At 45.5% G+C, this 15,140-nt stretch overlaps 1 protein-coding gene across 1 annotated transcript in view; it reads left to right on the top strand.

Moving 5' to 3' along the window:
* LOC311102711 (snake venom vascular endothelial growth factor toxin-like) overlaps positions 1-15,140 on the top strand; it is a gene marked incomplete at both ends in the record, with an annotated part of 36,657 nt that overhangs the window by 18,325 nt on the left and 3,192 nt on the right. Inside the window, one exon of the mRNA XM_084144083.1 lies at positions 14,134-14,170. Within this exon, the coding sequence (XP_084000209.1) occupies positions 14,134-14,170 (37 nt within the window). The remainder of the gene's footprint in view (positions 1-14,133; positions 14,171-15,140) is intronic.

Genomic DNA, 15,140 nt, shown 5'->3' with positions numbered 1-15,140 from the left:
AGGGAGGCCAAATGCTCGCTGGCTTCCCTTGTGTTCAATGCTACAGGCTGCAACAATGTCATACTCTTTATGACCAGACAGTATCAGATAGATGGCCTACACATACAGAGACAGAGGGGCGCTGTTTCGCTCGCTCAGATGCTTTCTCCGGTGAGATACAGTACATTCAGCCTTTTGTGAATTGAAGGAAAATTATGAAAACACAATGAGACGAAATAATAATTATTTCATATGTGTTTTCTAAAAAACAATGTCAATTCTTTGTCCATTTTTTTGGGACGCCTGGCTTCCCTTGGCATCCATGAATACACTCCACTGCTGGGTGTATTGATATACCATCCAAAGTGTAATTAATAACTTCACCATGCTCAAAGGGATATTCAATGTTTTCTTCATTTTTACCCATCTACCAATAGGTGCCCTTCTTTGCGAGGCATTGGAAAAACTCCCTGGTCTTTGTGGTTGAATCTGTGTTTGAAATTCACTGCTCGACTGAGGGACCTTATAGATAATTGTATGTGTGGGGTACAGAGATGAGGTAGTCATTCAAAAATCATGTTAAAAACCATTATTGCACACAAAGTGAGTCCATGCAACTTATTATGTGACTTCTTACTCCTGAACATATTTAGGCTTCCCATAACAAAGGGGTTGAATACTTATTGACTCAGCTTTTTCTTTTTAATTAATTTGTAAAAATGTCTAAAAACATAATTACAATTTGACATTATGGGGTATTGTTTGTAGGAAAAATCTTTATTTAATCTATTTTAAATTCAGGCCGTAACACAACAAAATGTGGAAAAAGTCAAGGGGTATGAATACTTTCTGAATGAACTGTATATAAAGACTTAGATAACTTTTTTCACAATGTTCTCCCATGAAATCAGAATGAACCAATACAGTTGAAGTCGGAAGTTTACATACACTTAGATTTGAGTCATTAAAACTCGTTTTTCAAGCACTCCACAAATTTCTCGTTAACAAACTACAGTTTTGGCAAGTCGGTTAGGACATCTACTTTGTGCATGACACAAGTAATTTTTCCAACAATTGTTTACAGACAGAATATTTCACTTATAATTCACGGTATCACAATTCCAGTGGGTCAGAAGTTTACATACAGTAATTTGACTGTGACTTCAAACAGCTTGGAAAATTCCAGAAAATGATGTCATGGCTTTAGAAGCTTCTGATAAGCTAATTGACATCATTTGAGTCAATTGGAGGTGTACCTGTGGATGTATTTCAAGGCCTACCTTCAAACTCAGTGCCTCTTTGCTTGACATCATGGGAAAATCAAAAGAAATCAGCAAAATAAGTGTAGACCTCCACAAGTCTGGTTCATCTTTGGGAGCAATTTCCAAACGCCTGAAAGTACCACGTTCTTCTGTACAAACAATAGTACGCAAGTATAAACACCATGGGACCACGCAGCCGTCAAACTGCTCAGGAAGGAGACACGTTCTGTCTCCTAGAGATGAACGTACTTTGGTGCGAAAAATATTAATCAATCCCAGAACAACAGCAAAGGACCTTGCTGGAGGAAACAGGTACAAAAGTATCTATATCCACAGTAAAGCGAGTCCTATATCGACATAACCTGAAAGGCCGCTCAGCAAGGAAGAAGCCACTGCTCCAAAACCACCATAAAAAAGCCAGACTACGGTTTGCAACTGCACATGGGGACAAAGATCGTACTTTTTGAAGAAATGTCCTCTGGTCTGATGAAACAAAAATATAACTGTTTGGCCATAATGACCATCGTTATGTTTGGAGGAAAAAGGGGGATGGCTTGCAAGCCGAAGAACACCATCCCAACCGTGAAGCACGGGGGTGGCAGCATCATGCTGTGGGGGTGCTTTGCTGCAGGAGGGACTGGTGCACTTCACAAAATAGATGGCATCATGAGGAAGGAGAATTATGTGGATATATTGAAGCAACATCTCAAGACATCAGTCAGGAGGTTAAAGCTTGATCGGAAACAGGTCTTCCAAATGGACAATGACCCCAAGCATACTTCCAAAGTTGTGGCAAAATGGCTTAAGGACAACAAAGTCAAGGTATTGGAGTGGCCATCACAAAGCCCTGACCTCAATCCTATAGAAAATCTGTGGGCAGAACTGAAAAAGCGTGTGTGAGCAAGGAGGCCTACAAACCTGACTCAGTTACACCAGCTCTGTCAGGAGGAATGGGCCAAAATTCACCCAACTTATTGTGGGAAGCTTGTGGAAGGCTACCCAAAACGTTTGATCCAAGTTAAACAATTTAAAGGCAATGCTACCAAATACTAATTGAGTGTATGTGTCACGCCCTGGCTCTGGGGACTCTTATATGTTGAGCCAGGGTGTGGATTTTTCTATGTTATAGTTTTCTATGTTGTGTTCTAGTTCGTGTATATCTATGTTGGCCAGGGTGGTTCCCAATCAGAGGAAGCTGTAGCTTGTTGTCTCTGATTGGGGACCATACTTAGGCAGCCTGTTTGGCACAGTTTATTGTGGGATCTTGTTCCGGAAGGTTTGTGTTCAACCCAGGACTTCACGTATCGTTTGTTTTGTTGTTTTGGTGCGCATCGTCAGCCCGGTCCGGTCCGTTCCTGTTCCACCGGTGTCTGGTCCGGCACCGGTCAGCTGCTCCAGCGGGGCCGGTCCAGACCAGGGGCGCTACAGGGGGGTAGAGATGGAGGGGTGGTCACGCCCGGAGCCGGATCCGCCTCCGAGGCGGAATGCCCACCCGGCCCCTACCCTCTTGTGTTTGTGTGGCGCGGTCGCAGTCCGCGCCTTTGGGGGGGGGTACTGTCACGCCCTGGCTCTGGGGACTCTTATATGTTGAGCCAGGGTGTGGATTTTTCTATGTTATAGTTTTCTATGTTGTGTTCTAGTTCGTGTATATCTATGTTGGCCAGGGTGGTTCCCAATCAGAGGCAGCTGTAGCTTGTTGTCTCTGATTGGGGACCATACTTAGGCAGCCTGTTTGGCACAGTTTATTGTGGGATCTTGTTCCGGAAGGTTTGTGTTCAACCCAGGACTTCACGTATCGTTTGTTTTGTTGTTTTGGTTTGTGTTGTGTACTGTAATAAAAGTATGTACGCATATCACGCTGCGCCTTGGTCCGCTTTTCAGAACGATCGTGACAGAAGATCCCACCTCGACTGGATCAAGCAGCGTGACGAGGAGAGAGGATGGACCTGGGAGGAGATGAGTGAGAGTCTGGCAAGAGGGATGGAGGCAATGAGCACGGGGGAGAGACAAGCCCCAAAACATTTTAGGGGGGGGGCTCATGCCGTGGACGACGAGGCAGCAGGAGGCCGCGATAGAGCGGTTCAGCCGGTTAGCAGAGGAGGCCGCTAGGTTACGGGGGCCACTGGTCACGAGGGAGAAGGAGAGTGTGGAGGCACGGCGAGAGGAACTGAGTAGGCAGCAGAGTCCCAGTCCCGATCCTCGCACCAAGCAAGTGGTGTGTGTCACCAGTACGGTCAGGCCCGTTCCTGCTCCCCGCACTAAGCCTGTGGTGTGTGTTCCCAGTACGGTCAGGCCCGTTCCTGCTCCCCGCACTAAGCCTGTGGTGCGCGTCGCCAGCCCGGTCCGGCCTGTTCCTGCTCCCCGCACCAAGCCAGTGGTGCGCGTCGCCAGCCCGGTCCGGCCTGTTCCTGCTCCCCGCACCAAGCCAATGGTGCGCGTCGTCAGCCCGGTCCGGTCCGTTCCTGCTCCCCGCACCAAGCCAGTGGTGCGCGTCGTCAGCCCGGTCCGGTCCGTTCCTGCTCCCCGCACCAAGCCAGTGGTGCGCGTCGTCAGCCCGGTCCGGCCCATTCCTGCTCCCCGCACCAAGCCAGTGGTGCGCGTCGTCAGTCCGGCACGGTCCGTGCCTGTTCCACCGGTGTCTGGTCCGGCACCGGTCAGCTGCTCCAGCGGGGCCGGTCCAGACCAGGGGCGCTACAGGGGTAGAGATAGAGGGGTGGTCACGCCCGGAGCCGGATCCGCCTCCGAGGCGGAATGCCCACCCGGCCCCTACCCTCTTGTGTTTGTGTGGCGCAGTCGCAGTCCGCGCCTTTGGGGGGGGGTACTGTCACGCCCTGGCTCTGGGGACTCTTATATGTTGAGCCAGGGTGTGGATTTTTCTATGTTATAGTTTTCTATGTTGTGTTCTAGTTCGTGTATATCTATGTTGGCCAGGGTGGTTCCCAATCAGAGGCAGCTGTAGCTTGTTGTCTCTGATTGGGGACCATACTTAGGCAGCCTGTTTGGCACAGTTTATTGTGGGATCTTGTTCCGGAAGGTTTGTGTTCAACCCAGGACTTCACGTACCGTTTGTTTTGTTGTTTTGGTTCGTGTTGTGTACTGTAATAAAAGTATGTACGCATATCACGCTGCGCCTTGGTCCGCTTTTCAGAACGATCGTGACAGTATGTAAACTTCTGACCCACTGGGAATGTGATGAAAGAAATAAAAGCTGAAATAAATAATTATCTCTATTATTATTCTGACATTTCACATTCTTCAAATAAAGTGGTGATCCTAACTGACCTAAGACAGGGAATTTTTACTAGGATTAAATGTCAGGAATTGTGAAAAACTGAGTTTAAATGTATTTGGCTAAGGTGTATGTAAACTTCCGACTTCAACTGTAAATACAACCACACACGGAATGCAATTTGACTTGAATGTATTAGCTAGGTAATAAATCAATGTTTATCAATCAATGTTCCCTGTAATTATTTTAGTCACTGAGCAAATTTCAGGTCTACTGAGCACAAACTTGAACGTTGTGAAAATGCTGTGCCACTGAGGTTGTACCCACTTTAAGTTAGTTTTAACAATGGTAGGGTACCGTGGCTATTTGATCATAATGTAGGACTACCAGAGAGGCCTACCATCAAAAACAATGGAGAAAATGCATCCCATAACATTTTAACATGGAAATAGCTGTTCTATCGTTTAGCCTACAGTAGCAGCCAATGTGTTGTGTCCAATGTAGGACTACATTCCACGAGACTTTAGAGAAAAACCTGCAGCGGTTGACATTAAACTGTTTATCCACTTGTCCTTCAGACAAGGAGGTGACTGAAAATGTTGTTGTGTTGTTTGAATCAAGAAACCACTTTACAAAATAAAATGGATAATTATACCCATAGCATTATTACAAAGAATCAGACAAATTATGCTACCCTCTGCCTATTGGCTACTTATTCAAGCCTGTCTCAAAATACAACACTGCCTGTTTAAGACAACAACAACAAAAAACTTGATAGTGATATGTTGATAGTGTTAACTAAAGGGGGAAACTAAAGGGGAAAACTCTAGAAATGGCGCCGGAGGAGATGGCTGCCGTTTTACGGGCTCCTAACCAATTCTGCTATTGTGTGAGTTTTTTCGCGTTATTTGTAACTTATTTTGTACATAATGTTTCTGCCACCGTCTCTTATGACCGAAAAGAGCTTCTGGATATCAGCACACGAGTTGGACGCAAAGGATTTACTTCAGACACCCGACAAGTCCCAAATCCCCGTCATTCGCAGGAGAAAGAGACAGAGATATCGGGGCCGTAGGTCGGGGTGCCTTGTAAGGATCCGACAGCGAGTGGGTAATCTGCCTCTACCATCAGTCCTATTAGCCAATGTACAATCATTGGATAACAAAATAGAAGAGCTACGATCACGAATATCCTACCAACGGGACATTAAAAACTGTAATACCTTATGTTTCACCGAGTTGTGGCTGAACGACGACATGGATAACATACAGCTGGCGGGGTTTACGCTGCATTGGCAAGATAGAACAGCCGCTTCTGGTAAGACAAGGGGTGGTGGTCTGTGTATATTTGTAAACAACAGCTGGTGCACGAAATCTAATATTAAGGAAGTCTCAAGGTTTTGCCTGCCTGAGGTAGACTATCTCATGATAAGCTGTAGACCACACAATTTACCAAGAGAGTTTTCATCTATATTTTTCATAGCTGTCTATTTACAACTACAAACTGATGCTGGCACTAAGACCGCACTCAATGAACTGTATAAGGCCATAAGCAAACAGGAAAACGCTCACCCAGAGGCGGCGCTCCTAGTAGCAGGGGACTTTAATGCAGGCAAACTTAAACCCGTTTTACCTATTTTCTACCAGCATGTTAAATGAGGAAAAAAACTCTAGACCACCTTTACTCCACACACAGAGACGCGTACGACACTCTCCCTCACCCTCCATTTGCAAATCTGAACATAATTCTATCCTCCTGATTCCTGCTTACAAGCAAAAACTGCCGCTTTCAAGGAGTGGGACTCTAACCCGGACGCTTATAAGAAATCCCGCTATGCCCTCCGACGAACCATCAAACAGGCGAAGCGTCAATACAGGACTAAGATTGAATCATACTACACCGGCTCTGACGCTCGTCGGATGTGGCAGGGCTTGGAAACTATTATAGACTACAAAGGGAAGCACAGCCGCAAGCTTCCCAGTGACACGAGCTTATCAGACATGCTAAATTACTTCTATGCTTGCTTCGAGGCAAGCAACACTGAAGCATGAATGAGAGCATCAGCTGTTCCAAATGACTGTGTGATCACGCTCTCCGTAGCCGATGTGGGTAAGACCTTTAAACAGGTCAATATTCACAAGGCCGCAAGGCCAGGCGGATTACCAGGACGTTTACTCTGAGCATGCGCTGACCAGCTTGCAAGTGTCTTCACTGACATTTTCAACCTGTCCCTGACTAAGTCTGTAATACCAAGCAGACCACCATAGTCCCTGTGCCCAAGAACACTATGGTAACCTGCCCAAATGACTACATTTAGGCAGGTTTCAAGTGCTTTGAAAGGCTGGTCATGGCTCACATCAACACCAATATCCCAGATACCCTAGACCCACTCCAATTTGCATACCGCCCCAACAGATCCACAGATGATGCAATCTCTATTGCACTCCACACTGCCCTTTTCCACCTGGACAAAAGGAACACCTACATGAGAATGCTATTCATTGACTACAGCTCAGCGTTCAACACCATAGTGCCCTCAAAGCTCATCACTAAGCTAAGAACCCTGGGACTAAACACCTCCCTCTGCAACTGGATCCTGGACTTCCTGGCGGGCCGCCCCCAGGTGGTAAGGGTAGGTAACGACACATCTGCCACGCTGATCCTCAACACGGGGGGCAATCAGGGGTGCGTGCTCAGTCCCCTCCTGTACTCCCTGTTCACCCATGACTGCATGGCCAGGCACGACTCCAACACCATCAATAAGTTTGCCGACGACATAACAGTTGTAGGCCTGATCACCGACAACAATGAGACAGCCTATAGGGAGGAGGTCAGAGACCTGGCCGTGTGGTGATAAGATATCAACCTCTCCCTTAACGTGATCAAGACAAAGGAGGACAGAGCACGCCCCCATTCTCATCGACTGGGCTGTAGTGGAGCAGGTTGAGAGCTTCAAGTACCTTGGTGTCCACATCACCAACAAATTATCATGTTCCAAACACACCAAGACAGCCGTGAATAGGGCACAACAAAGCCTATTCCCCCTCAGGAGACTGAAAAGATTTGGCATGTGTCCTCAGATCCTCAAAAAGTTATACAGCTGCACCATCGAGAGCATCCTGACTGGTTGCATCACTGCCTGGTATTGCAACTTCTCGGCCTCCGACCGCAAGGCACTACAGAGGGTAGTGCGTTCGGCCCAGTACATCACTGGGGCCAAGCTTCCTGCCATCCAGGACCTCTATACTAGACAGTGTCAGAGGAAGGCCATAAAAATTGCCAAAGACTCTAGCCACCCTAGTCATAGACTGTTCTCTCTGCTACCGCATGGCAAGCGGTACTGGAGCGCCAAGTCTAGGTCCAAAAGGCTTCTTAACAGCTTCTACCCCCAAGCCATAAGACTCCTGAACAGCTAACCAAATGGCTACCCAGACTATTTGCATTGACCCCCCCCCCCGTCTACACCTGTTGTATTCGGCGCATGTGACAAATAAAATGTGATTTGATTTGATTTTAAGTTCAATCTTGCGCTTCTCTGCGAGCGCTGATATTTCTTCTGCTGTGGCAGTCCCAGGGGAACTGCGTGCCCACGCACGTGCACAGCTTAGTGGGGAATATTGGTCACAATATATAAATAAAATAGAAATGCGGGTATAGAATGCACTATTAAAACTTAGTCACTGAACTTGTTCGACCTAGCAAGCTTGCAAGCTAACGTTGGCGCGCGTTTGATCTCAATGGAGGCACGAGGAATGGTTCAGCAAATGAATAGGAAAACCCACTGTTACTCACGGTACCATAGCAACCTCCCAGAAACAATCATTCCGAGGCCGATGCCTATCTTTAATCCATGGTGGGAAATGCCCTGCATGCCATAGAAGAGATGTCCGGCATCACAAAAAAAGCTGAATTTGTTACAGGAAATATTTACGGCCACCTGGTGAGGTTAGCATAGAGCTGAATGTGACAGGTTATGTAATGGAAACAGCAAACATGTAGACTTTGATCACATGGAACTACATTGACGATTTTAATTGGCTGATCCTTAAACTTAAACGTAAACTTTTTCGATTGTTTGCAACTGCAAGTATAGTCCCAATGTTTCTAATATATGTTTTTTTTTTACCCCTTTAACTGCGATCTTGTCTCATCACTGCAACTCCCCAACGGGCTCGGGAGAGGTGAAGGTCAAGTCATGCATCCTCCGAAACATGACCCGCCTAATCGTGCTTCTTAACACCCGCCCACTTAACCCGGAAGCCAGCAGCACCAATGTGCAGAGGAAACACCGTTCAACTGACGACCGAAGTCAGCCTGCAGGCACCCGGCCCACCACAAGGAGTCACTAGAGCACGATGAGCCAAGTAAAGCCCCCCCGGCCCCAAAACCTGCCCTAACCCGGACGACGCTGGGCCAATTGTGCGCCGCCCTATGGGACTCCCGGTCACGGCCGGTTATGACACAGCCTGGGATCAAACCCGGGTCTGTAGTGATGCCTCAAGCACTGCGATGCAGTATCTTAGACCGCTGCGCCACTCGGGAGGCCTCTAATATATGGTTTTAACAGGGTATTAAACAGACTTCAGCTTTATTCCATCTGCCTGTCCTTTGTCTCTTTGCTCGTGTGCCGTTATTTTCCATTGTAGGCAATGGTAACTGTTGGCCAGTGTTACACTCAAAGTAGTTGGATGGATACCCAGACAGCAGTGGCGATCAGTGCCGTTTCAGATAAGGGAGGACACTTTTTTTTTCATGAGCATGGCCTTATTTCTATAACAGCATATTGGATGACTGTCATTCATATTCCATTCACCCAGTTAAATGTAACAGCGATAGGGTTAGGCTACTACATGATACTAATTTTCCCTATACCCATCATGAGGTTGCTACAACCTACCCTATGAATGAAAGTTTACAACGTACACTACCAGTGAAAAGTTTGGACACACCTACTCATTGAAGGGTTTTTCTTTATTTATAAAAAATTTTACATTGTAGAATAAGCCACCCTTTACCTTGATGACAGCTTTGCACACTCTTGGCATTCTCCCAACCAGCTTCATGAGGTAGTCACCTGGAATGCATTTCAATTAACAGGTGTGCCTTGTTAAACGTTAATTTGTGGAATTTCATTCCTTCTTAATGCATTTGAGCCAATCAGTTGTGTTGTGACAAGGTAGGGGTGGTATACAGAAGATGGCCCTATTTGGTCAAAGACAAAGTCCATATTATGGCAAGAACAGCTCAAATAAGCAAAGAGAAACGACAGTCCATCATTACTTTTAAGACATGAAGGTCAGTCAATACGGAACATTTCAAGAACTTTAAAAGTTTCTTCAGGTGCAGTCGCAAAAACCATCAAGCGCTATGATGAAACTGGCTCTCATGAGGACCGCCACAGGAATGGAAGACCCAGAGTTACCTCTGCTGCAGAGGATAAGTTCATTAGAGTTACCAGCCTCAGAAATTGCAGCCAAAATAAATGCTTCACAGAGTTCAAGTCACAGACACATCTCAACATTAACTGTTCAGAGGGGACTGTGTGAATCAGGCCTTTATGGTCGAATTGCTGCAAGGAAACCACTACTAAAGGACACCAATAAGAAGAAGAGACCTGCTTGGGCCAAGAAACGAGCAATGGACATTAGACCGGTGGAAATGTGTCCTTTGGTCTGGAGTCCAAATTTGAGATTTTTGGTTCCAACCGCCGTGTCTTTGTGAGACGCAGAGTAGGTGAACGGATGATCTCTGCATGTGTAGTTCCCACCGTAAAGCATGGAGGAGGAGGTGTTATGGTGTGGGGGTGCTTTGCTGGTGACACTGTCTGTGATTTATTTAGAATTCAAGGCACACTTAACCAGCATGGCTACCACAGCATTCTGCAGCGATACGCCATCCCATCTGGTTTGGGCTTAGTGGGACTATCATTTGTTTTTCAACAGGACAATGACCCGACAAACCTCTAGGCTGTGTAAGGGCTATTTTACCAAGAAGCAGAGTGATGGAGAGCTGCATCAGATGACCTGGCCTCCACAATCCCCCGACCTCAACCCAATTGAGATGGTTTGGGATGAGTCGGACAGCAGAGTGAAGGAAAAGCAGCCAAGTGCTCATCATATGTGGGAACTCCTTCAAGACTGTTGGAAAAGTATTCCAGGTGAAGCTGGTTGAGAGAATGCCAAGAATGTGCAAACAAAGCTGCCATAAAGGCAAAGTGTGGCTATTTGAAGATTCTCAAATATGAAATGTATTTTGATTTGTTTAACACTTTTTTGGTTACCACAGGATTCCATGTGTCATTTCATAGTTTTGATGTCTTCACTATTATTCTACAATGTAGAAAATAGTAAAAATAAAGAAAAACCCTGGATTGAGTAGGTGTGTCCAAACTTTTAACTGGTACTATAGGTGCACACAGGTCGCGAGACAAATTTGGTGTGGCAGAGAGTGACACATGGACAGACAGTGCCATGCAATACCACCTTGCACACTCTTGCCTGCATCTAGCTGATAGTGGGTGTAATCATTAGTCAAATCAAATCAAATTGTATTTGTCACATACACGTGTTTAGCAGATGTTATTGCGGGTGTAGCGAAATGCTTGTGCTTCTAGCTCCGACAGTGCAGTCATATCTAACAAGTAATATCTAACAATTTCACAACATATACCCAATACACACAAATTTAAGTAAATAATGGAATTTAAGTATATATACATATATGGACAAGCAATGACAGAGCGACATGGACTAAGATACAGTAGAATATTATAGAATACAGTATATACATATGAGATGAGTAGTGCAAGATATGTAAACATGATTAAAGTGACTAGTGATTTCAATAGGCAGCAGCAGCCTCTAATGTGCTAGTGATGGCTATTTAACAGTCTGATGGCCTTGAGATAGAAGCTGTTTTTCATTCTCTCGGTCCCAGCTTTGATGCACCTGTACTGACCTCGCCTTCTGGATGATAGCGGGGTGAACAGGCAGTGGCTCGGGTGGTTGATGTCCTTGATGAGCTTTTTGGCCTTCCTGTGACATCGGGTGCTGTAGGTGTCCTGGAGGGCAGGTAGATTGCCCCCGGTAATGCGTTCGGCAGACCGCACCACCCTCTGGAGAGCCCTGCGGTTGCGGGCGGTGCAGTTGCCATACCAGGCGGTGATACAGCCCGACAGGATGCTCTCAATTGTGCATCTGTAAATGTTTGTGAGGGTTTTAGGTGCCAAGCCAAATTTATTCAGCCTCCTGAGGTTGAAGAGGCTCTGTTGCGCCTTCTTCACAACACTGTCTGCGTGGTGGACCATTTCAGTTTGTCAGTGATGTGTACGCCAAGGAACTTGAAGCTTTTACCTTCTCCACTGCGGTCCCATCGATTTGGATAGGGGGGTGCACCCTCTGCTGTTTCCTGAAGTCCACGATCATCTCCTTTGTTTTGTTGACATTGAGTGAGAGGTTGTTTTCCTGGCACCACACTCCCAGAGCCCTCACCTCCTCCCTGTAGGCTGTCTCGTCATTGTTGGTAATCAAGCCTACTACTGTTGTGTCGTCTGCAAACTTGATGATTGAGTTGGAGGCGTGCTTGGCCATGCAGTCATGGGTGAACAGGGAGTACAGGAGGGGGCTGAGCACGCACCCTTGTGGGGCCCCAGTGTTGAGGATCAGCGAAGTGGAGATGTTGTTTCCTACCTTCACCACCTGGGACGGCCTGTCGGGAAGTCCAGGACATGGTGGGGTTCAGACCCAGGGCCTCATCCAACAGTTGCTAACGAGAGTGTCTATTGGACAAATTCAGGTATGTTTATCCCCGTTTTGTTCCGTTTGCTTCTGTTTAAGAAACATTTTTCAACAGAATCGGCGGAATGAATACCCCCCTGATCACGCGTAAACACAGTTCACAGTTTCAGAGCAGCCACGTTGTATTCCTTCTCGCATCTAGGTTATGCGCTCTCCTCCTTTCACCTCTTCCCTTTGCTTGTGGACTTCAATGCACAACACATCAGCTGTATGTGACCAGGCGAAAAAACCTTTCCAAGCCAAACCGATACACACAGCCTACATCGTTGTCACCATATTAGCTAAAGTAACGTCATAGTCACTATAGATAATAGAACTAACGCGTTAGTAAACCCGCTACAATCATGCAGTAATGTTACAGTGTACAGTCAGTAAGCAGTTACACCCGGTGTGCACCGGTGGCAATAAATTAATCAAACCAAAAGCTTACCTTGACTTGGAAGAGTTCCAGTGTTGTGTTGGATAATCATAGCCAGCTAGCTAACATAGCATCCCTCTGTTTGAACAGGGTGTTTGAGTAGGCTAAACTAGCTAGCTGCATTTGCTAGCTAAGTAAGTGAAACTGAAAGTGAAAATAAATGACAATCTCTCTCTCTCTCTATTTCTCTCTTGCTTCTCCTTCATTTAGTAAGACATTTATTTGTTAAAAACTGTTCAACTATTTTCTTTCTCTCTATTTGAGTCAACTACTCACCACATGTTATGCACTGCAGTGCTAGTTAGCTGTAGCTTATGCTTTCAGTACTAGATTAATTCTCTGACATTTTGATTGGGTGGACAACATGTCAGTTCATGCTGCAAGAGCTCTGATAGGTTGGAGGACGTCTTCCGGAAGTTGTCATAATTACTGTGTAAGTCTATGGAAGGGGGTGAGAACCATGAGCCTCCTAGGTTTTGTATTGAAGTCAATGTACTCAGAGGAGGACAGAAGCTCGCTGTCCTCCGGCTACACCCTGGTGCTACCCTACAGAGTGCTGTTGAGGCTACTGTAGACCTTCTTTGCAACATAATGTGTTTTAATCAATTATTTGGTGACGTGATTATATTTAGTATAGTTTTTAAATGTTTTTAATTTTCGTGAAATTGACTGAGGAGGATAGTCCTCCCCTTCCTCCTCTGAGGAGCCTCCACTGCCAGACAGTGTATCAAAATACTTGTCATCAGGTACTCATCACAGACAATCAGCCTGTGAAACTCAACACTGGTGTAGATGACAGAATGAGGAAGCAAGTTGATCGTCGCCTGTCTGTCCAGTGGTCCTGCTGGAGGATATTTGAACAAATAGAGGTTTTTCTTCCTGAGCTCATGCGATGGAGTCACCCAGAGGTTTTGTGTTATTTCAGCCCAATGAGAAACGCATACTGTTTATCATTGGACGATGGGAAAAATCAAGACAGAGGGGGAAGCCGCCAACGGGAAAATAAATAGAGAGCTGAATCTTACACCACAGGAAACAGGTTTTGAACCTAAACAGTTGGGCACCGAGAGGAATGTGGTATATAAGAGACTCTGGATCTGGTGCTTGTCAAAGAGAGTTTTCCATTGAAGGAATCACAAAAAAAATGCTCTTTCTGCAAGATGTCCCTGTCTCCTTGCAATTCCAACCTTAACCACTAGAGAACATAGCTTTATTACAGTAAAGTCAGGCCAATACATTTAGCATGTTACTGTATGACACTCTCTTTTCCAAGAACTATAACTATCCAAGACAAGCATATAGTATATGTAGCTTCTGGCAGCGCAGTAGATCTTCCAAGTCCCTATATACTGTCTGAGATGGCTGGAAAGGGTTTTATTTGTCTGAAATAAATGATCATGTCCAGGTGCTTTTTTAAACCCTTAAGTCCTTGTCTGTTTTGTTTTGCAGAGTACTCTCTCACCCAGTGCAAACAGCACAACTGGAGGTAAGAATCTTTTCTGCATTTTTACTGCACAAATGAGATAATGTTGATCATATATATTTAAAAGAAACATATATTTCCTGATTTATGTGTGTGTTCTGTTGACAAGAGTAGCTAGCCTACAGGTGATGCTGAATATCCATTTCTGGTTCACATAAATTTTATTTCTGGGATCCCATACCGCTGATGTCCTGCTCACTGTTGTACTGTATGGCAAAAGAGAGCTTAGGTAATCAAGGAGACCAGTGGCGGTCGGTGCCGTTTAAGATGAGGGAGGACACTTTTTTTTCTCATGAGCATGTCCTTATTTCAATTACAGCATATTGGATGACTGTCATCATATTCTATTCACCCAGTTTAATGTAACAGCGATAGGTTTAGGCTATGACATGATACTCACATTTTCCCTATACCCATCATGAAGTTTCTACAACCTAGCCTATGGATGAAAGTTTACAACGTAGGTGCACACAGGTCGAGAGACAAATTTGAGGTGACAGACAGTGACACATGGACAGACAGTGACACATTCAATACTGCCTTGCACACTCTTGCCTGCATCTAGCTGATCTAGGGTGTAATCATTAGTCCAACAGTTGCAAACTAGAGTTTATATTGGACAAATTCAGGTATGTTTATCCCCGTTTTGCTTCTGTTTAAGAAATGTTTTTCAACAGAATCGGCGGAATGAATACACCCCTGATCACGCGTAAACACAGTCCACTTTCATAGCAACCACATTTTATTCCTTCTCGCGCTCTCCTCCTCTCACCTTTTCCCTTCGCTTATGGACTTCAATGCACAACACATCAGCTGTATGTGACCAGGCAAAAAAAACTTTCCAAACCATATCATAACCGCTACACACAGCCTACATCGTTGTCACCATATTAGCTAAAGTAACGTCATAGTCAACATAGCTAATAGAACTAACGCGTTAGTAAACCCGCTACAATCATACAGTAACGTTACA

The sequence above is a fragment of the Coregonus lavaretus genome (assembly GCF_964263955.1).
Source record: "Coregonus lavaretus genome assembly, chromosome: 27".
NCBI lineage: Eukaryota > Metazoa > Chordata > Actinopteri > Salmoniformes > Salmonidae > Coregonus > Coregonus lavaretus.
Note: the sequence above shows the minus strand (reverse complement) of the source record. Positions and strands in the feature narration are given on the sequence as shown.